At 42.1% G+C, this 27,820-nt stretch overlaps 1 protein-coding gene across 2 annotated transcripts; it reads left to right on the top strand.

Moving 5' to 3' along the window:
• Positions 1–17: 17 nt before the first annotated feature.
• On the top strand, positions 18–27,098 carry LOC128443094 (NLR family CARD domain-containing protein 3). 2 transcript variants are annotated; one of them, XM_053425844.1, is made up of 10 exons: positions 18–321; positions 763–900; positions 1,001–1,120; positions 15,674–15,793; positions 17,315–17,517; positions 17,747–19,653; positions 20,787–20,962; positions 21,500–21,673; positions 22,019–22,192; positions 26,826–27,098. In XM_053425844.1, the coding sequence occupies exons 2-10, from the start codon at positions 770–772 to the stop codon at positions 26,938–26,940; spliced, it is 3,120 nt and encodes a 1,039-aa protein (XP_053281819.1). In that variant the 5' UTR covers positions 18–321; positions 763–769; the 3' UTR covers positions 26,941–27,098. The 2 variants fall into 2 exon arrangements, with proteins under 2 accessions (XP_053281819.1, XP_053281810.1); XM_053425835.1 differs by lacking the exon at positions 21,500–21,673.
• The last annotated feature ends 722 nt before the right edge of the window (positions 27,099–27,820 follow it).

Genomic DNA, 27,820 nt, shown 5'->3' with positions numbered 1-27,820 from the left:
TAGAGCTCCACCCGCCACTGGAAATAGTCCCCAACAAATGCGGAGTTTCCTCTTGTGAGCGGCTGTTTCAGGAAGCTCCACTCCACAGGACAACGTGCTGAGTTTCACGTTATAACGTGATACAGATCTTCCCTTTCTAGAGTAAAAAAGACTATGATTCATTATATTTAGATGAAACACCTGAGTCTTACACACTGGAGCTCTAACTGGTCTGTGAGCAACTCTCATATCTACTGTAAAGAGAGAGAGGAGGAGCCTGAGAACAGGGAAGTGTCAGACTCCATTTTCACCTGGATTAGCAGAAGGAAGAAAAGTGAAAAGGTGAGTGTGACCACAACTTTCTGAAGGTTTTACTGTCTCACTCTCACACCTGCTGTTAACATCCGTCTGCTGATCACATGACTCTGAGTTTGTCAGTTCACACCTGGTGACAGACGTAGTTTCATGTGATCGGATCCCAGAGACAGATGTGAACAGCAGCTGTGGAACAAAGAGCCTTCAAAGGACTAATTAACAGAGTTAACTTACAGTTTCATGTTTTATCTTCATTACGTCTGTTCATCAAGTGTTTAATAACAGAACGTGTTTTCAGAATCATACGTTCCACACACACACACACATAGGTGACTGTGTGTGTGTGTGTGTGTGTGTGTGTGTGTGTGTGTGTGTGTGTGTCTGTCCTATCTTGGTATTTTGGGGTGTGTTTATTGAACAGACTTGTTTGTCCTGATTCCTTTGAGCTCACAGTGTTTTTCCTCTCAGACTGAAGATGAGTGGTTATGAGGAGGAAGAGGAGGACAGAGCAGAGTCTCTAGGGTTCAGCTGTGTGTCTCTGAAGACTGACCGGTCCATGTATGAGCCTCCAAACTTCAGTAATGAACCTGGACCCTCACACACAAAGTAAGAGACCTGCTACAAACATGTGGACCTCCAAACTGAATCCTCAGAGAATGAACCAGTGAATGATGTGTTCTGAATAAAAACATGTTTGTGTTTGCAGAGGTCAGGACCACAGACTGAGAGCAGAGTCTCCAGGGTCCAGCTGTGTGTCTCTGAAGAGTGACATGTCCAAAGAGACTCCTCCATTCTTCAGTAATGAACCTGGACCCTCACACACAGAGTAAGAGACTGTTTCTACTGTGACCTGCTCTGAAGAGGATCTAGTTTCCTCTAGTGTGGCCCCTGCATTAGGACACAGCTTCATTGAAGTTGGTGACTAATCTCTCAGAATCACTCAAAGAGCTCAGACCTCCACCAAGAACCAACACGCTCCTTATGAAACCACTTTGAAATCCACAAGAGACTCATTTTGATTTTGCACCAAATTCCACACACTGGTAAACATCAGTCCTCTGAACATGTCTGTGAAAGAGACCCCCCCCCCCACCCGATGTGGTTCATAGACCAAATCCTTCCACCAAGTTTACTGGTAATCTGTTCAGTGTTTTTTTGTAATCCCACTAACGAACATACCAACCATCACACAAACATACTGGGTGAAAACAAACCTCTTGACAGAAGTAATGACAACCTGTGACTGTGACATGTGACTTATCAGGAAATGTCTTCACAGGGAGAGGAAGAAGAGTCATGTTTCTGAGGAGGAGCAGTCGTCCTGCTGTGCTTCGTGTCAGGACGTCCTGAAGGATCCAGTCTCCACCAGCTGTGGACACTGGTTCTGCAGACAGTGCATCACCTCATACTGGGACCAGTCTGGTTCTTCAGGAAACTCCTCCTGTCCCCAGTGTGGACAAAGATCACGAACAGGAGCTGGAGGTCAGACAGCCGGTCAGAGCAGCACTGTACATGTGTCTGCTGATGTCTTCACTTCTGACAACAGCACATGTGGTTTTATTTTGTTCCTTCATACAGCATCAACATTTAACATCGTTATAAAAGCACAAAGTTAAAAAACTTTTATTTTCTGTAGTTTTTCTGTATCTGATGAAAACAATCAGCAGATTCTCAGATTCTCTGTCTCTGACATTGTTTCTTGTCTTTCAGCAGATCGTGGTCTGCAGGAGGTTTTAGATGAACATAAGCTCAGTGTGAGGAGGAGATGTGAACATGTGACTGAAGGAAGTGATGACACAGGAAGTAGAACCCTCCTCAACAGGATCTACACTGAGCTCTACATCACAGAGGGACAGAGTGAAGAGGTTAATACTCAACATGAGGTGAGGCAGCTTGAGACGGCTTCCAAGATGAAGATCCTCCACGACACTCCCATCAAGTGCCGAGACATCTTTAAAGCCTCCACTGACCAGCAGAGCAGCTTCAGAGTCGTCCTGACCAACGGCGTCGCTGGCGTTGGAAAAACCTTCTCGGTGCAGAAGTTCACTCTGGACTGGGCAGAGGGTTTGGAAAACCAGGATGTGAGTCTGCTGACTGTGCTTTCGTTCAGGGAGCTGAACCTGGTGAAGGACCAGCAGCACAGTCTTCTCACTCTGCTCCATGTTTTCCATCCAGAGTTACAGAAGCTCACGGCAGAGACGCTCGCTGTCTGTAAACCTTTGTTCATCTTTGACGGCCTGGATGAAAGCAGACCTTCTCTGGACTTCAACCACAGGGAGCTTGTGTCTGAGGTCACACAGAGGTCATCAGTCAACGGGCTGCTGACAAACCTCATCCGGGGGAATCTGCTTCCCTCGGCTCTCGTCTGGATAACCTCCAGACCTGCGGCGGCCAATCAGATCCCTCCTACATGTGTTGACAGGGTCACAGAAGTACGAGGCTTCACTGACGCCCAGAAGGAGGAGTACTTCAGGAGGAGATTCAGTGATGAAGAGCTGTGCAGCAGAATCATCTCACACATCAAGACGTCCAGGAGCCTCCACATCATGTGTCAAATCCCAGTCTTCTGCTGGATCAGTGCTACAGTTCTGGAGCACATGTTGACCACAGACCAGAGAGGAGAGCTGCCCAAGACCCTGACTGACCTTTACTCACACTTCCTGCTGGTTCAGACAAAGAGGAAGAACAACAAGTACGGTCAGGGACATGAGACGACTCCACAGAGGCTGACGGAGGCCGACAGGCACGTTCTACTGAAGCTGGGGAGGCTGGCGTTTAAACATCTGGAGGAAGGAAACATTATGTTCTACCAAGAAGACCTGGAGCGATGTGGTCTTAATGTCACAGAGGCCTCAGTGTACTCAGGAGTTTGTACTGAGATCTTCAAAAGAGAGTGTGTGATCTTCCAGAAATCAGTCTACTGCTTTGTTCATCTGAGCATTCAGGAGTTTCTGGCTGCAGTCTACATGTTCCACTGTTACACCAAGAGGAACACAGAAGAATTCAACAACTTCTGGGGAACATATGGGAACCCACACAGTACCTTCTCCCTGGATGACCTCCTGAAGAGAACCATGGAGAAATCCCTCACCAGTACAAATGGTCATCTGGACCTGTTTGTTCGCTTCCTTCACGGCCTCAGTCTGGAGTCCAACCAGAGAGTCTTAGGAGACCTGCTGGGTCGGACAGAGAACAATCCAGATATCATCCAGAGAGTCTTAGGAGACCTGCTGGGACGGACAGAGAACAATCCAGAGATCATCCAGAGAGTCATCAACAACCTGAAGGAGATGCACAGTAATGACATTTCTCCTGACAGAAGCATCAACATCTTCCACTGTCTGACTGAGATGAACGACCACTCAGTTCATCAGCAGATGCAACAGTTCCTGACATCAGGGAACAAATCAAAGGAGAAACTCTCTGAGATCCACTGCTCAGCTCTGGCCTACATGCTGCAGATGTCAGAGGAGGTTCTGGATGAGTTGGACCTGGAGAAGTTCAACACATCAGACCAGGGTCGACGGAGACTGATCCCAGCTGTGAGGAACTGCAGGAAGGCTCGGTGAGTTCAGATATGATCAATAACATGTTCAATCAGTGAAATTGAGTCGTTCTTCAAATACACTCAGTGTAAAATGGTTCTAAAATTTTAGGGCAGCATAGTGTTGCAGTGGTCAAAACTTCCTCCACAAACCCAAAGACATGTAGAACGGAGTTAGGTTGATTGGAAACTGAAATTCAGTGTCAGCTGAGATTGGGTCCAGGCCCCTGGGAATGCTAAAGGATAAGTGGCTACTGGCTGCATGTGTCTGTGGGCGTGTGTGTGTGTGTGCGTGTGCGTGTGTGCGCGCGTGCGCGTGTGCGTGTGTGTGCGTGTGTGCGTGTGTGTTTGTGTGCGTGTGTGCGTGTGTGCGTGTGTGTGTGTGTGTGTGTGTGTGTGTGTGTGTGTGTGTGTGTGTGTGTATAAACGTATCTATACATATTTGGTATGTATACATATTACATACAAAATTCAAGTGTGTAAATTGCACTTTATATCTACAGGAAATGTGTTAAGTCTGCTCTTGTTACCTACATCTATTATAGTCTGTGCATATCCATCTGTCAGAAGCTTTAAATTATAAGGATAAGGGATTGGACCTCCGTCTGTATTTGTTTATTGTATGTATTATTGTGATTATTTTTGTCAAATGATTTAAATATTTAATCGCGAATAATCGCATTTAGGTCAAAGTTAACTCAAAACTAATCGCAATTAATCGAAAAATGTTATGTATTTTTCATTTTAATGCTCTTATGAACATGGAAAAGTGAATTGGCTTGCTTTATGCAAATGTTTTATTTTATTGAAAAACAACATTGCCAAACAGGGCGATAGAAAATAAAATTATAAAGTGCACATTCCAGGTAAACAAGGACTCAGCCTATAGTGCAGCTAAACCATGGCTTAATATTGTATTTTTTTCAAGTTTGCTGTGAACATAGCAGTCAGGCCACTTATTCAGAAACAATGAACCGTAACAGTTAGGTTACCAATAAAAGGTAAGCCTACTACTTCTTAGATTTCAGCAGCTACTCAAACAGACAAGCAACAAAATAACAAACAAACAAAATACACAGGCAAGTGTCGGCCTACTTTGAAATAAATTAAACACAGAACTTGTAGGGTTATTTGAGTCCTCCCCATATTTGTGGAAAATGTATGAAATAAGAAGTACCCTATTTTGAAACGAATAAAAACATTTAGCTGCATCCTAATAGCTTAAAAATATATATTTTAGTTGGCGAAATATTAAAACAAAAAGCGAGAGCAGGTCAGACTGGAGGCGAACACAGATACTGAAGCTCGGTAGAAACCAACTGCAGCTGCTCTGATAAAGAAGCTGAGGTGCTGATCTCTGAGCAGCTGAGACCAGAGAAACTCTGTGTTTTCACTCTTTCCATAGTTAAGAAGAAGTCCGTCACTGAGCAGCTGTTTCACGTGATCTGTGTCTCTCTGAGCGAGTGAGCGGGGGCGGGGCGGAGCTCCCGGACCGGTGCGCTATCTGGGAGCATACACACACACACACACACACACACACACACACACACACAAACCTTGCCTGCTCTTGGTACTTCATTACGGCCTGATACGATGATGTTTTAAAAAATGATTGTGACTTGAATCGTGTGTGGCATGAGTGTGTGTGAAAACATGCAAAAGTGTGTGTCACAAGGCGAAAGCGTGAGAGTTGGCAGCTATGGGGTGTTAAATGTTACACTTAAATGTTAAATGTTAAATCTAAATGCTAAATCTAAATGTTAAATTTAAATCTAAATCTAAATGTTAAATCTAAATGTTAAATCTAAATCTAAATGTTAAATCTGAATCTAAATCTAAATGTTAAATCTAAATGTTAAATCTAAATCTAAATCGAAATGTTAAATCGAAATGTTTCGGGTGAAACTAAATATTTAACTATTATGCAATTCAAATGCCGGTAACAGGAAGTAACAAAATAAAAGCTCGAGGAGGTCAGAGTTGCCTCTTCAAGAGCCTCATCTTCCTCCAGATAAACAGGGCTGAGCAAACAAAGATAAACAGGGACAACAGAAAATTCAGCAGAAAGCCCAGAGAGAGCGAGAGAGCGAGAGAGACTTATATCAGAGGTTCATAATGTAAATAGACATTTACAATTACAAGCTTACAGTGATCCAATTGAGGCTGACAAAACAAAAACAAAAAACAAACTGGTGCTTAAATTCTGTCAGGTTGGCATTTAACGTTAAGCTTTGGTTACACTACATGACTTTCAAAGTCTTAAGATCACTGTACTGTTCACACTACACGACTGTCTTGTACTCAGGGGTGTTGTGAGCAGAGGAGCAGAGGGCAACCATAGCACAGTTCCCGGGAACCAAGTCTAGATTTAACAAGTGTTTTAACCTACTTCTTCTTTGACGCCCTGGACTTTCTTGCAGTCTGTCATTTTCATTCCCTTGACTGATGAGCTCACTTTCACTTGTGGAAGGTGACACTGTATGAACTAAATTACATGATGTTATTGACAAAAGAGGGGAAAATATGTATCAGTAATTGGAAACAAATTACTTAAGATTTCTAATTACCCATATCTGAATTTTGGGATATGCAGAATTAGAACAGATACATTTTTTTTTATAAATAAATGATAAAGTCATTGCAGTGAGAAAAACATGACAGATCAGTCAAAGTGCGTCCCTTGTGGCTGGCTATAGTAGCTACAGGTCATAAGTCCTGCATCCTTCATAAAAGTGACACTAAAAACTCAAAGTACTCTTCAAATAAAGTTTCTCAAAACGTGTTTGTTATTTTTATGTAGTTAATATCACGATAATCCATGTCCAAGAGTCCATTTCCCCGGATAAGATTTATTCGTTATTTGCCACTATAAACACACTCTGACCTCCTCGAGCTTTTATTTTGTTACTTCCTGTTACCGGCATTTGAATTTGCATATTAGTTAAATATTTAGTTTCACCCAAAACATTTAGATTTAACATTTAGATTTAGATTAAACATTTAGATTTAACATTTAGATTTAAATACAAATTTAACATTTAGATTTAGATTTAACATTTAGATTTAACATTTAGATTTAACATTTAGATTTAACATTTAGATTTAACATTTAGATTAAATATTTAGATTTCACATCCAGATTTAGATTTAAATTTAACATTTAGATTTTGATTTAGCATTTAGATTTAACATTTAACATTTAAGTGTAACATTTAACATTTGGATTTAAATATTTAAAATATTTCTAAGTTGACAAATATTGTTGTAAATGTGCAAAAAAGTGACTCTCTAAAATTCACACCAGTTTTTTAAACATGGTTTGAAGCTAAATGTGACAAAATGTTGCTGTTATTTTCAGCGTGAGCTGCTTTACAAACAGCACCCCATAGGCAGCTCTCACTGCATGAAAAGAAGAATTTGTGCCAGTTAATGTCCTAGGAAATTCTTGGTGAAATTTCTGTTATCAGTGTCTTGCCGTTTTACAAGCCTGAAAATGTTTGGAAGTGACCCCCCTTCTCCTAAGCCTAGGGGAGGCTTTCACATGCAAATGCCAAAGCTCTGCACTTTACAAATGCAAATCAGGATAGTTTCCCTCAGAGCAGATAACACCTTTTTCTAAACTATCTGGAGTAAGTACACCAGGCTTAAAATAAATATAAAACCTGAAATTGTAAATTGATCTTAAGTTAAGTAAGTGTGCTATAATTAATTACATTGTATACCACGAGCAAAATCAATGCAATGAAAAAAAAATTGAAACAATGCACATTTCAGCATTTTATTATTATCCAAAACACAATCCTAAATCTCAACCACTGTACAGAGTGGCATGATTATAGTCACTTTTTCAATTGTGCTGGTTAAATGCACAGTGGATGTGTTAACCACACATCTACCAATCCGCTCAACAGGAGGAAATGAAGCTGGATATGATGTGTCTGTGGTCCACTTACTTTTTCCACTTTAAAACTGCCATAACAACACATGTTGTAATAGTTAAAATCCTGACAGCCAGATTGACAACCACTAATATCGGACTAGTAATAGAATCATGGGGATTGGTCAATTAAGCACATTTATGATTATTATGATTCATGTGATCTCTGTCCAACTGGCAGGGACAGGGATATTGTTTTTCTTTGCGTATTCAAATGCCAGTTCACGGCACTTAACTGGAGCAAGGCCATGGAACTGGTCAGCTAGTTGTTTCAAGTGTTTGGCTCCTCCTCCATCTCATCTGTGAATATTCTCTTTACCTCAGCTACTGCACCCCAGGCTACTGATTTTACTTTCCCTTTCTCTTTTTTCTTTATGAATCTTTTGAGGGTTGTCTTATCAATATTTCTATCCCTTCCAGCTTTTCTTAAGGACTTCTTTCCTTGCATGACCTCAGCGGCTGCACTCTCCATCTCTGCGAGGGGTGTTTGGCCCAAGGTTGTCTTCCTGGTGTATAGTTTCTTGGCATGATGGCTTTTCTACAATGTTTATGACATTAAAAAATAAAACATTTATAATGTAATATAACACTAAAATACGTTTTAAACTAAACTTAACTTGTGCTTCATGGTGGGGTAAAGTGAGACACTGTCTTACTTTACCCCACAGCATTTGTCCCACTTTACCCCACAGCCACCGTTTTTGAAAACATCTCTTAGCAATTCAGGCTAATCTTCAGTTAGCATCAATCACATGGTTTTATATGTTGGAAGTTCAACAACATGTACGCTATAAGTTTTTCTACCTTATTCCATTTGTTTTGACACAACAGTTGATTAAGTTCAAAGCAAGAAAATTTACTTTACGTGTTTATGTTTACTTTTTTATTGAAAATACAGATAATTGAATGCAATGTTCTTGTTTAATTTATTAATTAATTATATAGATTATTTCATATGTGGTGGGGCCAGATGACAAGGTTACCGTCCTATAACTTATTATTAGTTTATTGTAAGATGGTCAGGCGCCTGTATGCAGCGTGACAGATCCACCCGTGCTCCTTTAAAAAAGCGTCTGTAATTTTCCCCTTACATCCTAAGCAAGGTGGATTGTTACAAGTTAAGTTACCACTCAACTAAATTCCAAGCATGTCTGAAGAACATAAAAACCTGGATGACTTTGGAGTGATCTTCGATCCTGATTTGTCCTTTTATTCTCACTTAAAACAATTTCTAGGACGACCTTTTCCACTTGCGTAATATCTAGAAAATCAGATGCCCTTTCTCAAAAAGAATCATAAAAAAAACGAGTCCACGCCTTTGTTACATCTAGACTTGATTATTGTAATTCCTTATTTTTGTGCATATGATACATTAAGCATGACACCATTAAATTGTGGCCCTTGAGCCATTCAATAAATTTGGTTATCAGAGGTCAATGTGATGCCCAGAGTGAACAAGAGTGGTTCAAAGTTGTGTCCACGGTTGGTTTTCACACCTTTGTGTGAAGTTGAAGTCCCCTGGGAGACTGAGTTCTGGAAACATGTTGTAAGGGTTTGACGAAACATGTAGGCCGAACTGTAGTTCACAAATACCTGGTCCCGACATTATTATCAGGCTCCAGCAGTAAGTCGTTAAAGACTCTGCAGCTTATCCATATGCAGCAGCACGTGTCCTGACAAGAACCAGGAACAGAGAGCACATTTCTCCTGTATTAGCTTCGCTACACTGGCTTCCGGTTAAATCTAGAATAGAATAAAAAAATTCCTCCTCATCTTCAAGGCCCTTAATAATATGGAACCGTTATACCTCAAAGGGCTGATAGTACCTTATCAACCCACTAGAGCACTCCGCTTCCAGAATTCAGGCTTATTTCGTCCCCAAAGTCCCAAGGTAAAAGTAGAGTAGGAGCCAGAGCTTTCAGCATCAAGCTCTTCTCCTGTGGAATAATCTCTCACTTTCCGTTCGGGAGGCAGACACCATCTGTTTGTTTAAGAGTAGGCTTAAAACCTTCCTTTAGGATAAAGCTCATAGTTAGAGCCGGTCTAGTCTTGGACTTGCTCTTAGTTATGCTGCTATAGATCTAGAAGGTCGGGGGACACATGACACACAGAGCTTCCCTTTCCAGCTTCTCCTTCCTCTTCTCCATCCTTATCATATCAAAGAAATTAATATATCATCAATACCTGTTACTGATTTCACTTCTTCCCTGAAATTTGAACATGATATCTCAAGTCACATTCCTCAAGCTCAAGGACCCGTTTATATATACAATTATTTAATTATATATCGATTTTTTTCCCCCAGCAAACCGCTAGCATAGTGTGAAGAGACAATCACTTAATAAGTGTTTTGGATAAATCAGTGACTGCGAGTTCCTCTGTCAGTCTAAATGAATGCTTGAACCAAATCTGAAAGGATTCTCTTGAGGAGTTTTTTACATGTTCATGAGGCAAAACGGGGATTTACCAGGGTGAGGGTCACATGATCACGTTTTGTATGAATATTGTGTTTTCTGATTTTTTATTAAACAAATATTATCTTTAATTACAGACTCGGTGGTTGTGAACTCTCAGAGACTCACTGTGAAGTCGTGGTCTCAGCTCTGAAGTCAGACCCCTCACTTCTGAGAGAACTGGATCTGAGTAGAAACTACCTGCAGGATTCAGGAGTGAAACTGCTGTGTTCTGGACTGGAGAGTCCAAATTGTCAACTGGAGACTCTGAGGTCCTTAAATCCTTCTTCATTTTTCAGACTTTCTTTCTTATTGGGTCATTATTTATTTAAACTGTCTCCGTTCTGCTCTGTTCACTGTCCCTCAGTCATCTGTCCCTCACCCAGCCTGTCAGTCACGTCCACCTCATCAACTCCATTCACCTGCACTCACCTGCTCCTGATCACTAAGAAAGTGTCAGTAAATAACATGTGGACTGAGGCCGAGCACTCGTCCTCCTCAGGTTTTCAAAATAAGACACATTCTTATTGAAACACGTTGGACAGTTGATAAGTATAGAAACAAACAGGAAGTGACTGTCAGGAGCCAGCCCTACTTTAAACAGTGTTTAATTACACAAACCTGCTCAGTGACCTACATGAACACACAAAGCTGATATATGAAAGAACGGTCCAACATGTCTAATCTGATATTTATCTTCAGGTCACAGACTGGACTGAGGTCAGCAGCATGTTGAGAGTCTGTGTTGACATGATGACGATCCACATCAACAGGAGGACACATTCTAATATTCATATTTCTTTATTCAGGTTGAAGAGCTGCAGACTGTCAGAGATCAGCTGTTATTCTCTGGCTTCAGCGCTGAGGTCAAACCCCTCTCATCTGAGAGAACTGGATCTGACTAACAACAAGCTGCAGGACTCAGGAGTGAAGGAGCTGTGTGGTTTTCTACAGAGTCCAACCTGTCGACTGGAGACTCTGAGGTCAGTTCACTGACTGACTTTTGTACATCTCATATCTATAAAACAGCATTTATACCCAATTGGTCTCATTTAATTATAATTTAACATAATTCCTCTTCATACATAACTTGAATCCATTCATTAATTAATCTGTGACATTTTAAATATTCAGCTACTTGTTTAAAAACTGACTTTAGTTCTGGATTTCCTAAACTGATCTGCAGGACAGAGACCGGGTCCAAAGTAATCTATTTTTACTGAATCAGGACTCGTTTTTAGTCCAACATGTCTGATTTAATATTTATCTTCCATGTTATGAGTCTGTGCTGACATGAATATTTTTCTGTAATTTTCACACATGAACTCAGTTTAATTTACAGTTCAGTTTTATCCTTTATTCAGGTTGATGAGCTGCAGTCTGTCAGAGATCAGCTGTTCTTCTCTGGCTTCAGCTCTGAGGTCAAACCCCTCTCATCTGAGAGAACTGGATCTGAGGTTCAGCAACCTGCAGGGCACAGGAGTGAAGGAGCTGCTTGATCTAAAGCAGAGTCCAACCTGTCGACTGGAGACTCTGAGGCTAGTAGATGGTTGGAGTCAGTCCACGCTGCTTTCATCAGTATTTTAGTCCTGTAAAGAAGAAAACAAAATGACGAGGTGAAGAACTTTATCAGATTGAAAAAAAACTAAAATATTTTCACCCAATGAGAAGCTAAGGTTGTTTTTCTGTTCAAAGTTAATTTAATAATGTTATTTGTCAAATAGTGAAGTTTGACATGAACATAGTTTAATAACCTGCTTCACCTAATGACTCCGATGTAAAGTGGTGTGAGTCTGTGGGTGAAGACGTTTAGAAACACAGAGATAATTGGTTTGGAGCCGGGAGCCTGCGGCTCTGCTTCACTGAGAAGATGAAAACGTCTGGACTCATCAGATCTAATCAGTTCAATGACTTCATGAAAAACATGTGAACTCACATTTTGATGATTTTTTGATAATTTTCACTTTAATGGAATATCCCTTAAAGTGACATTTTTCAATCCACAACGTGATCGACTGCAAAAGAATCATTTATTGTTGTGTTATCTGACAGGACGTTATAATGTTTTATCAATGATTGTTGATTATTCTGAGTATGATCTCATTCATTCATTCATTTATTTGCTCTGTAAAGTCATAGGTGATCTGACCTGAGTTTTATTCACTTCTAAAATTTTCTGTACTTCCTGGTTTGGGTTGGACGCTCCTTTCTCCTGCAGCAACAATTCCTGATTCCCATAGGAATCAAATTTAGCAGGTGAACTGTTTGTAATTCTGGAAACATTCAGTTATATGAATATAATATATATATATATATATATATATATGGGTGTAGCAGTAGACCATGCCACTGCTCTCACCAAAGCAGCCAGAGAAAACCCATTCAGGTTTTAACATTTTATTTGATACCTGGTACAAACATAAACTGAAATCAAACATTCTGCTGACGTGTCTTTGAGTGTTCTCCCGTGTGCTCTTGAGAGTGTTCTCTTGAGGCAGCTCAGAGGCTGCCTTTTAAGCATGAGGATCAATCTGCTAACAGCTCTCGATTGTGCTGATTGATCCTCTGTGGTGCAGGTGAAGGATGCTCTCCCAGCCCCCTCACCTCCACATACCCCCAGAACCAAATTCAGGCTAGGGAGCCATCAAGCCTGACCTATGTCGACCATCACTAAGCAGTGATATTTAGCTTCTGATGGCGACTGCTCTATGAAGTCCATCATTAGATGTTTAAAAGGTTGAGTAGGTGGTGGCTCTGCTGCCTGGCTGGTTACAGCCACTGGCCGGCCGACATTCTGTGTGGCACAGACTACGCATGCCTGACAGCATATCTGGAGTCAGTGTAAACTGAGAGTGTTTTACCAGTAGCCAATTTGCATGCTTCCGTGAGTGCGATGAGCTCAGCTGCCTGGGCTGAGAGGAGATGAGGAAGAGAATTCGAGGGGGAGAACGTTGTCATCTGAAAAAACTGACACTGTTATAACCAGAGACATGGTCACGTGAGGCGTACCCATCTACATAGACGGTCAAGTCAGAGTTAGGAAGAGGTTCGTCAGAAATGTCAGGTCGTGGAGAACATTGGACTTGAAGTTCAGCAACACAGTTGTGTTCTTCCCCGTCATAAGCGGAAGAATTGGGCTGGGTTCAAAGTTGAACAGCGCTTCACTGTGACGTTGGGCATGTCAAGAACAGTGTGATACTTCAACCAGCCAGCAGCAGAGTGATGTGAGGTCTTCTGTTCTGTAAGAACGAGGGACACAGCATGAGGAAGTAAGAGTAGCCTACGATGTCTCGTTAGGGAAGGGCGGCTTTTTCACAGGCGGCCAGTGTACGAAGGCAACCTGGAAATCCGGCCACCACAGGGTAAAGTTTGACGGAGAGGTAGGTGATGGGACGTATTTGTCCCCATGAGACTGATGGAGGACGGAAGTCATGCAGCGGACTTTTCATCCACAGCCGGAACAAAAGGTTTGTCGGGGTTGGGGAGAGCCAGAGTGGGAGATTCCTGCAGCTTCTTGTTCAGTGTGACAAATGCTTTGTCAGCCTCTGGAGTCCAAACGATATGTTTGTGAGTAGTGAGTGATTAGCCAGGGTACAGGGTGGCTAAAGGGGCTTCAAGAAGAGCAAAGTTTGGAATGAATTTCCTACAGAAAGAGCATTCGCGATGAGTGACAGGAGTTCTTTTTATTTGTCAAGGGTTTGGGTATGTTAACAATAGACTAGAATAGAACAAAACAGTGGTAAGACATTAATCAGTGGAATCTTCGATTACACTCTTGTTGAGGGTTAATGACACGATGCAAACCATGGCATGTTTGATATCAGTAAGGGGAAAAATGGAGAAGAAGAATATATTGTGTTAGAAATATGGACAAAGAAGAACAGTTTAACATCATAAATCACTATAACTCATGCAGGAAACTAGGAATCATTTAACTCAAGCAGATACAAGGACAGATTAGGAATCATATCTTTTGCTGAGGGAATTTTAATTCACATAGAACATTGTGAGGAGGGAGAAAGACAGACACACATGGGGAGATAATAGAAAAACTGTTGGAGGATAGTAATTTAATATGTATCAACGAAGGGAGAGGGACAAGGATAGATGTACACACAGGTAACTCTTCAGCACATGATTTGACACTGGTAGCAAGTGAGGTGGCATTGACATGTAAGTGGAAAATAACAAGTCTGGTGATATTTAATTGTTCATCTTGTTGATATGAACATATTGTGTGTTCATCCACAGCCTGACACATCTCATGTGTTTGTGCCATAGAGCTCCATCCGCCGGTGGAAATAGTCCCCAACAAATGCACTGTTTTCTCCAGTGAGCAGCTGTTACAGGAAGCTCCACTCCACAGGACAACATGCTCAGTTTCACGTTATAATGTGATACAGATCTTCCCTTTCTAGAGTGAAGAAAACTGTGATTCATACAATTTAGATGAAACACACCAGTGGAAACATCACTAGGATTATTTTTATATTTAATTTCCAAAGGTGTGGGTCACCTGAGTCTTACACACTGGAGCTTTAAATGGTCTGTGAGCAACTCTCATATCTACTAGAGAGAGAGGAGGAGCCTGAGAACAGGGAAGTGTCAGACTCCATTTTCACCTGGATGAGCAGAAGGAAGAAAAGTGAGCAGGTGAGTGTGAACACAACTTTCTGAAAGTTTTACTGTCTCACTCTCACACCTGCTGTTAACATCCGTCTGCTGATCACACCACTCTAAGTTTGTCAGTTCACACCTGGTGACAGACGTGGTTTTATGTGATCGGATCCCAGAGACAGATGTGAACAGCAGGTCTGGAGCAAAGAGCCTTCAAAGGACTAATTAACAGAGTTAACTCACAGTTTCCTGTTTTATCTTCATCACATCTGTTCATCAAGTATTTAATAACAGAACTTGTTTTCAGAATCATACGTTACAGTCACACATGGTGTGTGTGTGTGTGTGTGTGTGTGTGTGTGTGTGTGTGTGTGTGTGTGTGTGTGTGTGTGTGTGTGTGTGTGTGTGTGTGTGTGTGTGTGTGTGTGTGTGTGTGTGTGTGTGTGTGTGTGTGTGTGCGTGTGTGTCTGTGTGTGTGTGTGTGTGTGTGTGTGTGTGAGAGAGTGTGTGAGTGTCCTTCATTGGTATTTTTGGGTGTGTTTCTTGAACAGACTTGTTTGTCCTGATTCCTTTGAGCTCACAGTGTTTTTCCTCTCAGACTGAAGATGAGTGGTTATGATGAGGAAGAGGAGGACAGAGCAGAGTCTCAATATTTCAGCTGTGTGTCTCTGAAGAGTGACCGGTCCATGTGTGATCCTCCAAACTTCAGTAATGAACCTGGACCCTCACACACAAAGTAAGAGACCTGCTACAAACACGTGAACCTCCAAACTGAATCCTCAGAGAATGAATGATGTGTTCTGAATAAAAACATGTTTGTGTTTGCAGAGGTCAGGACCACAGACTGAGAGCAGAGTCTCCAGAGTTCAGTTCTCTGTCTCTGAAGAGTGACATGTCCATGGAACTCCCTCTAGTCTTCAGTAATGAACCTGGACCCTCACACATGGAGTAAGAGACTGTTTCTACTGTGACCTGCTCTGAAGAGGATCTAGTTTCCTCGAGTGTGATCCCTGCATTAGGACACAGCTTCATTGAAGTTGGTGACTAATCTCTCAGAATCAGTCATAGAGCTCAGGGGTCGGATTTATAAAGGATTGCGTAGGATTCTTACTAAAAGTGTGCGTACGCACACCTGAACGCAATGTTCACAGTCCACCTGGAAACATTCGTACTTGGATCTGCCTCCAAATCCGCCCTCCACACACCCACCTTCAACCTTGAATGGTCAATGGTCAACGGCACGAAGATTTAATGATGCCGCTGACCAATGGGTTTCCACCGTGAGTCCTGACGGAGGCACGGCATCAAGCGATGTGAAGAGGAAGTGAAACTTTCTGACACTGACATCGAGGTGTTCGTTAGTGAGGTGGAGATGAAGAACGATTTTATGGAACAGCAGTGATGTCACTAATAAAGAAAACACACTGACACTCTGCCGCTGCTGCTGGGGATAATGCAATGTGTGAGATCAGAAATCGCTGAACCCTCTCTTCCTCCTCGTCCTTCCAGTCACATGCACACATCACACAGATCCCCGCACCACTGTCACGGCAGTATTTATTTATTTAGAGCATCGGACCGATTCCCTCACATCAATGGATCCTCACCTCCACTGGGATATTATTTGGAAAGTGTCTTAATTTCTTTTAAGTGATCTCCTGTGCCCCCTGTGCTCCGTGCGCTCTGTGGCACGGTCACGTTCACAGCAGTGATTTGATGATACACGCAGTGTTAGAAGATATTATTAAAAACTATTAATGACTCGGCTCTGTAACTCCGCTGTTAAATAGAATCTGAACGTAATTTGCTGTAAGTTGTTTTATATATTTTTAAATTAAAAGGCTCGGGTGGAGCAGATATGTCGCGCGAGCAAAACTAAGCTGTTGGTTTTAATGTAAATGATGAATTGGATCAAAAACCCGCTTCAATTCAACACCTCATGTCTGCATCGCCACTTTCCCGTCTCCAAAACGTTCGTACGCATGGGTCAGAGTTTGTTTAGAAATACGCACATTTTCCTGTCAAGTTCGTTTTTATAAATCCCACCTTTGGCGTGAGAAGTGGCGTACGCACGTTTCAGGCCCCGTTTTGTGCGTACGCAACAGTTATAAATCCGACCCAAGACCTCCACCAAGAACCAACACACTCCTTATGAAACCACTTTGAAATTCACTAGAGACTCATTTTGATTTGGATCTGCACCAAATTCCACACACTGGTAATCATCAGTCCTCTGAACATGCCTGTGAAAGAGGACCCCCCCCCCCCCCCCCCAGCCCCCCGCCCCGATCTGGTTCACTGACCACAACCTTCCACCAAGTTTACTGGTAATCTGTTGTTTTTTTATAATCCCACTAATGAACCAACCAACCACCACACAAACATACTGGGTGAAAACAAAACCTCCTTGACAGAAGTAATGACAACCTGTGACTGTGACATGTGAGTTATCAGGACATGTCTTCACAGGGTGAGGAAGAGGAGTCATGATTTTGAGGAGGAGCAGTCGTCCTGCTGTGCTTCGTGTCAGGACGTCCTGAAGGATCCAGTCTCCACCAGCTGTGGACACTGGTTCTGCAGACAGTGCATCACCTCATACTGGGACCAGTCTGGTTCTTCAGGAGACTCCTCCTGTCCCCAGTGTGGACAAAGTTCCAGAACAGGAGCTGGAGGTCAGACAGCCCGTCAGAGCAGCACTGTACATGTGTCTGCTGATGTCTTCACTTCTGACAACAGCACATGTGGTTTTATTTTGTTCCTTCATACAGCATCAACATTTAACATCGTTAGAAAAGAAAAAACTTTAAAAAGCTTTTATTTTCTGTAGTTTTTCTGTATCTGATGAAAACAATCAGCAGATTCTCAGATTCTTTGTCTCTGACATTGTTTCTTTTCTTTCAGCAGATCGTGGTCTGCAGGAGGTTTCAGATGAACATAAGCTCAGTGTGAGGAGGAGATGTGAACATGTGACTGAAGGAACTGATGAAACAGGAAGTAGAACCCTCCTCAACAGGATCTACACTGAGCTCTACATCACAGAGGGACAGAGTGAAGAGGTTAATACTCAACATGAGGTGAGGCAGCTTGAGACGGCTTCCAAGAAGAAGATCCTCCACGACACTCCCATCGAGGTCCACGACATCTTTAAAGCCTCCACTGACCAGCAGAGCAGCATCAGAGTCGTCCTGACCAACGGCGTCGCTGGCGTTGGAAAAACCTTCTCGGTGCAGAAGTTCACTCTGGACTGGGCAGAGGGTTTGGAGAACCAGGATGTGGGTCTGCTGGCTGTGCTTTCGTTCAGGGAGCTGAACCTGGTGAAGGACCAGCAGCACAGTCTTCTCACGCTGCTCCATGTTTTCCATCCAGCGTTACAGAAGCTCACGGCAGAGACGCTCGCTGTCTGTAAACCTTTGTTCATCTTTGACGGCCTGGATGAAAGCAGACCTTCTCTGGACTTCAACCACAGGGAGCTTGTGTCTGATGTCACACAGAGGTCATCAGTCAACGTGCTGCTGACAAATCTCATCCGGGGGAATCTGCTTCCCTCGGCTCTCGTCTGGATAACCTCCAGACCTGCGGCGGCCAATCAGATCCCTCCTGCATGTGTTGACAGAGTCACAGAAGTACGAGGCTTCACTGAGGCCCAGAAGGAGGAGTACTTCAGGAGGAGATTCAGTGATGAAGAGCTGTGCAGCAGAATCATCTCACACATCAAGACGTCCAGGAGCCTCCACATCATGTGTCAAATCCCAGTCTTCTGCTGGATCAGTGCTACAGTTCTGGAGCACATGTTGACCACAGACCAGAGAGGAGAGCTGCCCAAGACCCTGACTGACCTGTACTCACACTTCCTGCTGGTTCAGACAAAGAGGAAGAACAACAAGTACGGTGAGGGACATGAGACGACTCCACAGCAGCTGACGGAGGCTGACAGGAACGTTCTTCTGAAGCTGGGGAGGCTGGCATTTAAACATCTGGAAGAAGGAAACATCATGTTCTACCAAGAAGACCTGGAGCGGTGTGGTCTTAATGTCACAGAGGCCTCAGTGTACTCAGGAGTTTGTACTGAGATCTTCAGAAGAGAGTGTGTGATCTTCCAGAAATCAGTCTACTGCTTTGTTCATCTGAGCGTTCAGGAGTTTCTGGCTGCAGTCTACATGTTCCACTGTTACACTAAGAGGAATACAGAAGAGTTCAACAACTTCTGGGGAACATATGGGAACACACACAGTACCTTCTCCCTGGATGACCTCCTGAAGAGAACCATGGAGAAATCCCTCACCAGTACAAATGGTCATCTGGACCTGTTTGTTCGCTTCCTTCACGGCCTCAGTCTGAAGTCCAACCAGAGAGTCTTAGGTGGCCTGCTGGGTCAGACAGAGAACAATCCAAATATTATCCAGAGAGTCTTAGGAGACCTGCTGGGACGGACAGAGAACAATCCAAGTATCATCCAGAGAGTCTTCGGATGGTTGCTGGGTCGCATAGGGAACAATCCGGAGATCATCCAGATTGTCATCAACAACCTGAAGGAGATGCAGAGCGATGACATTTCTCCTGACAGAAGCATCAACATCTTCCACTGTCTGACTGAGATGAACGACCACTCAGTTCATCAGCAGATGAAACAGTTCCTGACGTCAGAGAACAGATCGAAGGAGAAACTCTCTGAGATCCACTGCTCAGCTCTGGCCTACATGCTGCAGATGTCAGAGGAGGTTCTGGATGAGTTGGACTTGAAGAAGTTTAACACATCAGACCAGGGTCGACAGAGACTGATCCCAGCTGTGAGGAACTGCAGGAAGGCTCTGTGAGTCCAGACATGATCAATAACATGTTCAATCAGTGGAGATGAGTCTTTCTTCAAATACACTCAGTGTTAAATGATTCTCATTGTTTTGGGCAGCATGGTGTTGCAGTGGTCAACACTGTTAGTGCAGCCTTTCTGTGAGGAGGAGGTTCTCCTGGTGTCTGCAGGGTTTTCTCTGAGTTCTCCAGCTTCCTCCACAAACCCAAAGACATTGTTGATCAGAGTTCGGTTGATAGGAGACTGAGATTCAGTGTCAGCTGAGATTGGCTCCAGGCCCCTGAGACTGCTAAAGGATAAGTGGCTACTGGCTAGTTTGTGTGTGCGTGTGCGTGTGCGTGTGCGTGTGTGCTTGTGCGTGTGTGTGTGTGTGTGTGTATAAACGTATCTATACATATTAGGTATGTAAACACCCTCACCCCCCTCTCCCCTCCTCCTTCCTTCACAAGATACAAGAGCCCAGATTTTTAGCTATCCATTACCTCTGTAGAAATATGGCTACTGGAGCCGAAGATACAATCTTGCAACCATATCGTTTTAAACCAGAGTCAGGTGGGCCGGAGCCTGGCTGCGAGAGCCCCAGCTCTCCAGCGCAGCCCCGCAGTGGGAGCTGGAGCTGGCTTAGCAGCAGCATCCTTCCACACTGTGGAGTCAACGTTTAGAGGTGTCCCGGGGGTCTCCGCCTCGACAATCGGCATGTTTATGCAGCCACTTAGATGTCTGACAGGTAGCAACAGCGAGCTACCGCTAGCCGGTGGAGCCGGGGAGACGGAGGAGCGTGTTAGCTCGCCAGCTATTGGGAGCCGGGATGCCGTCTCTCCCCGGAGCTGGTGAGATGATGGTGGGGGGTGGTCCAAGGCCATGTAGCGAGACTCTCTACATGGGCATGGTGTGACTATGATGTATTTTTCGCTCGTAATCCCATTCGACACACTCTAGCGTATCGTTTCTGACATAGAGGAACCACAACAAATCACGGGAGTTGTTTTTTTCCCCGAGTTTTGGGGACGGTAGACATGCAAGTTATGTTCATGAGGCAAAAAGGGGATTTACCAGGGTGAGGGTCACATGATCACGTTTTGTATGAATGTTGTGTTTTCTGATTTTACTCTAACAGATATTTTCTTTAATCACAGACTCTGTGATTGTCGACTCTCAGAGACTCACTGTGAAGTTGTGGCCTCAGCTCTGAAGTCAGACCCCTCACATCTGAGAGAACTGGATCTGAGTAGAAACTACCTGCAGGATTTAGGAGTGAAGCTGCTGTGTTCTGGACTGGAGAGTCCAAACTGTCGACTGGAGACTCTGAGGTCCTTAAATCCTTCTTCACTTTTCAGACTTTCTTTCTTATTGGGTCATTATTTATTTAAACTGTCTCCGTTCTGCTCTGTTCACTGTCCCTCAGTCATCTGTCCCTCACCCAGCCTGTCAGTCACGTCCACCTCATCAACTCCATTCACCTGCACTCACCTGCTCCTGATCACTAAGAAAGTGTCAGTAAATAACATGTGGACTGCGGCCGAGCACTCGTCCTCCTCAGGTTTTCAAAATAAGACACGTTCTTATTGAAAAACATAGGACAGTTGATAAGTATAGAAACAAAGAGGAAGTGACTGTCAGGAGCCGTCCCTACTTTAAACAGTGTTTAAGTACACAAACCTGCTCAGTGACCAACACACAGAGAAGAAGCTGATGAACGAAACAATGATCCAAAATCTCTGATCTGATATTTATCTTCAGGTCACAGACTGGACTGAGGTCAGCAGCATGTTGAGAGTCTGTGTTGACATGATGACGATCCACAACAACAGGAGGACACATTCTAATATTCATATTCCTTTATTCAGGTTGAAGAGCTGCAGACTGTCAGAGATCAGCTGTTCTTCTCTGGCTTCAGCTCTGACGTCAAACCCCTCTCATCTGAGAAAACTGGATCTGACTAACAACAAGCTGCAGGACTCAGGAGTGAAGGAGCTGTGTGGTTTTCTACAGAGTCCAACCTGTCGACTGGAGACTCTGAGGTCAGTTCACTGACTGACTTTTGTAGATTTCATATCTATTATACAGCATTTATACCCGAATGATCTCATTTAATTATAATTTAACATAATTCCTCTTCATACATAACTTGAATCCATTCATTAATTAATCTGTGACATTTTAAATATTCAGCTACTTGTTAAAACACAGAGTTTAGTTCTGGATTTCCTAAACTGATCTGCAGGACAGAGACCAGGTCCAAATAATGTAGTTTTACTGAATCAGGAGTCGTTTATAGTCCAACATGTCTGATTTCATATTTATCTTCCAAGTCTGTGCTCACATGAATATGTGTCTGTTATTTTCACACATGATCCTTTATCCAGGTTGTGGAGCTGCAGTCTGTCAGAGATCAGCTGTTCTTCTCTGGCTTCAGCTCTGAGGTCAAACCCCTCTCATCTGAGAGAACTGGATCTGAGCTACAACGGCCTGCAGGACTCAGGAGTGAAGGAGCTGCTTGATCTAAAGCAGAGTTCAGGCTGTCGACTGGAGACTCTGAGGTCAGTAGATGGTTGGAGTCAGTCCACGCTGCTTTCATCAGTATTTTACTAAACACAGTCAGTATCACAGATCCAGGGTCTGTGCTACAAGTAGGATTTGTGGTTATCAGGTTAACTTCAGGTTTAGTTTTTTCAGTCCTACGAAGCTCGTTCACTTCTTAACGAGGTAAATCACCATCGTAACTTTGATGAAGGGCTAATCTGCTCCAAGATAAGTTAGAGATAAACCAGTATAAAAGCTCCGCCCACTGACCACAGTGACTCTACACTGTGGAAATATGAGGCTCTGCTGTCAGTCAAACTGTCCATGTCTGTGATTGGTCATAGGCAATAAACCCCGCCCCTTGTTTGTGCACAGGCTCACACAATGAAACATGTCTTCACCTGTAACAGCAGTAAATCCACCTCTCAGGTGTCCACTATGCACTTTGACATGCAGAGGACACACACTGAGCTCTTAGCGTGTTCATTCCAACACATGAACATGAAGCAGAGAGGAAGCTGCTCCACCTCTGAACAGGACTGAAGTCCCTGCTGCTCTTTCTACTGGATGTGCTGCATCACTGACTCACAGCTGATGAAGTGAGTCTCTGTGACACTGATGTCTTCTTCTCTCAACAGATGGAGGTGATCTTTGTGAAGGTGAATTTGAAGAGGACAGTGTGTGTGGACGGAGGCTGAGCTGTGTCCTGAGGATCCAGAGGCTGAAGCAGCAGCAGCTTGTGTGTAGAGCGGCTCTGACTGGGCCTTGTTGCTGGGAGGCAGAGTGGAGACAGAGCTCCAGAGGAATCAGAGGAGGTGAGCTGCTCTGAGATCAGCTGTCACACAGTGTCCAGTCCACCATCCTCCCTGTGTGTCACTGTGGATGTGACACAGCATCATCACTGGATCTGCTGCTGCTCTGTCCTTTGACTCACAAAAGTCAAAGTTGTAAATATTTCCATGTTATCTGCAGAATTTTTTTCAAATTTAATGCAAATTTTACTTTCCTATGTAAAAAGTAACATTATATTTACTGGTAGAGACGTGAAGCTGTGAGCAGTCGCTGTTATAAATAAATAACTGCTGAGTTCAGACAAACTTCTTATATTTAAACAGTTTCACCCTGATCCTGCTGACGGCAGCGTGTTACCATGTTGTGTTGAAAACTAAAGACATCAGGTGAAAACCATGAGTACTGCAGGGAATCAGAAAGTGTAAAGTCGTGTTATCTGAACACAGATTGATGAGACCAGGCTGTAAATAAGATGCTCAGTACATTGAAGTATAAAGTCAACAGCGATTTCTAAGAGTCGATGTAAATAAAGAAGAAAAGACAATGACGAGGTGAGGAACTTTTTCAGATTAAATAAGAAACAGAAATATTTCCACACAATGAGAAGCTGAGGTTGTTTTTCTGTTCAAAGTTAATTTAATTATGTTATTTGTCAAATAGTAAAGTTTGACATGAATATAGTTTAATAAACTGCTTCACCTAATGACTCTAATGTAAAGTGGTGTGAGTCTGTGGGTGAAAGACGTTTAGAAACACAATCAGAGGAGGTAGCCAATATATATATATATTCACCAAAATCTTACACACTACACCTTTAAGTGCTTTACTTGGTCATGAAGACTAAAACGGTTGTTATATAAATACCAGGTAAACACAATACTTGTAAAGAATACAATGATGTCAAAGTCACTATCATTTTCTATTATACTGTTGGGACCTGGTATTTGTGACGTACACTTCGGCCTACATGTGTAGTCCAAGCCTGGAGCACATGTTCGTTGTTCTGGAGACAAGCCAGAGCCTCCGGAACTCAGTCCCGGCTTCAACTTCACACAGAGTTGTGAAAACTGACCAGTGAAACAAGTTTCAACCACTTTTGGTCAACAGGAGCCACTACCCAGCAAGACGACTTCACTGGACTTCAAACAGCACATCAACCTTTTTTCCCTTTTCATGGACGGGTCACACAACTGGGATTAATAATTATACAAGGCTAAGCACACACTGTTTATTCGATTCCTGGTGATGTTTATAAGTTTGATTCGTGTTGGCGTGATATTTTGGTTATAAGTTATTTGAAAGTTAATTGTGTTATACTCTTCACAGTCTCTCATGCATCTAGTAACTCTCTCTAATTTGGCTTAAACACACACACACACACACATCTCTCTGACCCTTGCTACATGTCGTAAACATTCGAGGGGGAGGGATTATTGCCCTTATCGTGGCCAGCTGCCATTTTGAAGGCAAACTCACTCACACAGACACACACACACATACTAGCAAACACATATTTATATAGTAAGTACACCTTTAGTAATTTGTTTTTATACTTTATCTTTTTCTTTCACAAATGTTGTTTTCATTAATGTTGCATAAGTGACTTTTGCCAACCTATACACTGTCAAGAACTCTATATCCTTGAACTTTGCTATCTATATATATGGTAATTTTGGTTATAGTTATTAATTTAATTGTTAATGAGAGTTCCATATTTGTAGTTACTACTTTCATGAGACTGCATCAATAAATTATCTATCTTTTCCCTTCCTGAAGAGTGGTGCCCCGAGTTCACTTTAATTAATTAAAGTTATTTAATATTAATATTTTTAATATTAATATTCAATATTTTTTCTGATAACCACATTTATTGAATGCCCCAAGGCACACCATTCTATGATGTCACGTTTATTGCATTATTGAACAACACTACTCTAGAGGCATACACATGTTTTGTATTCTTTTAGAAAACTCTAATAAAGTGAATTGTCTGGTGATCAAAACGTCATCTCACTATAAACCATTAATTAACTGATATTTACATTTAAAGAGAATGTGAAGTATCTGGATTAGTCACAATTATTCAGGTTGCATTGGAAAATTTCTCCTGGACCAATCACACGCAGGGAAGATGCACACACGCTTAAAACCATCGTCCTTAATAAATATAACACTAATGGATATCCCGGGATACTTTTGGCCCTGCAGTGTCAGAATTAAAATAATCTCAGTAATCCTCATTTTAATTCACTGGAGAATCTGCAGGAGCTGAGGAGGCGTCTGTGCCCATTGAGGTCGCTGCACGTTTTTTGCAGAAAAAAACAAAACCTGGAAACAGCCATTACAAAAGTGTTCATCATCAGAACACAAACTCAGAACGAGCCGTCACTCGTGTTCTGCCCCCGACTCTGATTCTCAGTGGAACTCAATGTGAATCACTGCTGTTTGGATGAAGGATCATGAAATAAAGCGACGCTCTGATGGATGAAAAGATGATTTTTAACAGAGTTAAAAGATGATACAGATGAAAAACTAAAATAAAAGTGGATGTTAAAGCTGATTTCCCCCCAGAGAGGCGACGAAGACCCATCAACATGATTGGCTATCAAAATTAAATGATGTTTGTTCTGCTTTTCAAAATAAACCCTTTGAGGCACCTGTATTTACACGGACAGATCCTCAGATTAAGTTACTTATATAAATATGATTTAAAACCATGGATTTGGATTCTTTGTTTTTCATGACCGACAACAATTTATACAAAATATCAACACGGTCAATGGGACAGACACAAACAAACAAACAAACATTGAAAAAAAGAAAAATCAAAACAGGTAAAATCCAACTTAAATGAAACAACAGTTTCCTTCTGCTACGTTTTAAAATCAGATCAGTAAACTCCACCTCTTCTTTCCTGAGTCTGTAAATAAAGATGGACTACAAGATACAACGACCCCTTGTGGCTAGCTGCAGTACAGTTCGTACATCCCGTCTCCTTCATGTTAGCAGATTGGACATGGACCAAACTAAAAAATGACATTCGAATTATTTTATTGTAACAAGTTTGGTTTTAATTAGTTATTTAATACTGGTGTTTAGAATAATATTTTGATTAAACTGTCCATTCTGTACTGAATAAAGAATCCATTTAATGAATTTATCAATGATCCTGATACATTCTGTGTTTTTCTTGTGGGGAAAATAAATGACTCCCCTATCGAATGATAAATATATGAATGTATTGCGAGGCCTTGATACCGTGGATTCACTCCAGTTTTGTACAGCAGGAGGATGTGGAGATGTGTCGTCCATCTTTATTTAGAGTCAATGTTCGTCTTTATAATTATTATTATTTAGTAGCAAAGCAAGGGGTACAGCTATTTTGATACATCAAAAAAATACTGTTTAGCCCAACTAATGTTGTAGCTGACCCCCAAGGCCTTTTTGTAATAGTTACAGTTCCTTCAATAATGTCACTGTTGTTCTTGTCAATCTTTATGCACCTAACTGGGATGATGAAACATTCATTGGTAAAGTAATTTCACTTCTACCGGATTTAAACTCCCACCATTTACTTTCAGGAGGCGACCTTAATTGTACAATGGACCCACTAGCAGATAAGTCTTGTCCAAAACAGGATTCCCCCAATAAATTACGAACCAAATATGAAGTATGGATCCATGAAGTTTCTTAATCCTGATAAAAAGCAGTTTTCTTTTTACTCTCCCCTTCAAAAGACATTTTCAAGAATCGATTACTTTTTTGTTGATATTTATTACCTCTATGCTGTTAAAGCACAGAATATTCACCTATAGTGATATCTGATCATGCTCCATTGTTACTCTTTCGATCTTGCAGATTTCTTTATGAGAATCGTGAGAAGGCAGGACGTCTTTTTTCAAACCAAATGAAGAGCCAATCGGCATCTCAGCAAATTAAACAAGTAAGGACCCCCTCAGGTGAATTTACGTAATCCCATCTGTCATTATCGAAAACGATTAAAACATTTGACTTTGAGCTTTATAGAACACAGTCTGCTGCTTATGATACAGACATGATAAGGTTTCTTGACATAATTTGGCAAAGTTCTAGATGACAATGAGTGGATAGTGCATTAGCTCAAGTGAATGACAGTACGTCCTGCTCCAGGCTAAATCTGATACAATTTAAGGTTTGTCCATCGCATCTACTTTACCAACTCCAAACACTCCAAAATATATCCCAGTGTCACAGATGCATGTAATAGGTGTCACATCTCACCAGCAAATATGACACACATGTTTTGGTCTTGCCCTCATACACAAGGTTACTAGACATCTATTTTCAAACACCTTGTTGAGGCTTTAAACACGGCACCGGCACCCTGTGACCAGGCGAGTATTACCAGCACATCGAACAATTAGGAGGAACACAAAGAACAGTATTTCTTTGCATCCTTGTCAGCACCTAGAAGAAGATTGCTGGAGTGGAAGTCACCATTTGAACACAAAGCTTCTCTACAGCTTAAAGACCTCTTGAAGTTCTTAAATCTAGAAGAACATTTTATACAACTTGAAGGGATCACCTGGAAAATTCAAGTCTGTGGTCCTATGATTAAATACATAGTTAAATTAAAGACACTACAGGACAAATGAGGCACTCATCATTGATGCACACTGTCAATACATTTCAACTTTTTTAGTGCTGAATGGCTTACATGCTCTTTTGATTTATCATTTACTTCACCGGTATGCTAAGAAGGAAGGCTTGGTTATTTATTATAATTTATTACTTTACGAATAAAAAATGTTTTTCAAATTTTTTGTATTTAGTAAAACTATATGTGGGACCAGGTGTGGGAACAGGGACTAAAG

Source organism: Pleuronectes platessa, chromosome 1 (genome assembly GCF_947347685.1).
Source record: "Pleuronectes platessa chromosome 1, fPlePla1.1, whole genome shotgun sequence".
NCBI classification, from domain to species: Eukaryota; Metazoa; Chordata; class Actinopteri; order Pleuronectiformes; family Pleuronectidae; genus Pleuronectes; species Pleuronectes platessa.
This window is presented reverse-complemented; position numbering and strand designations above follow the sequence as displayed.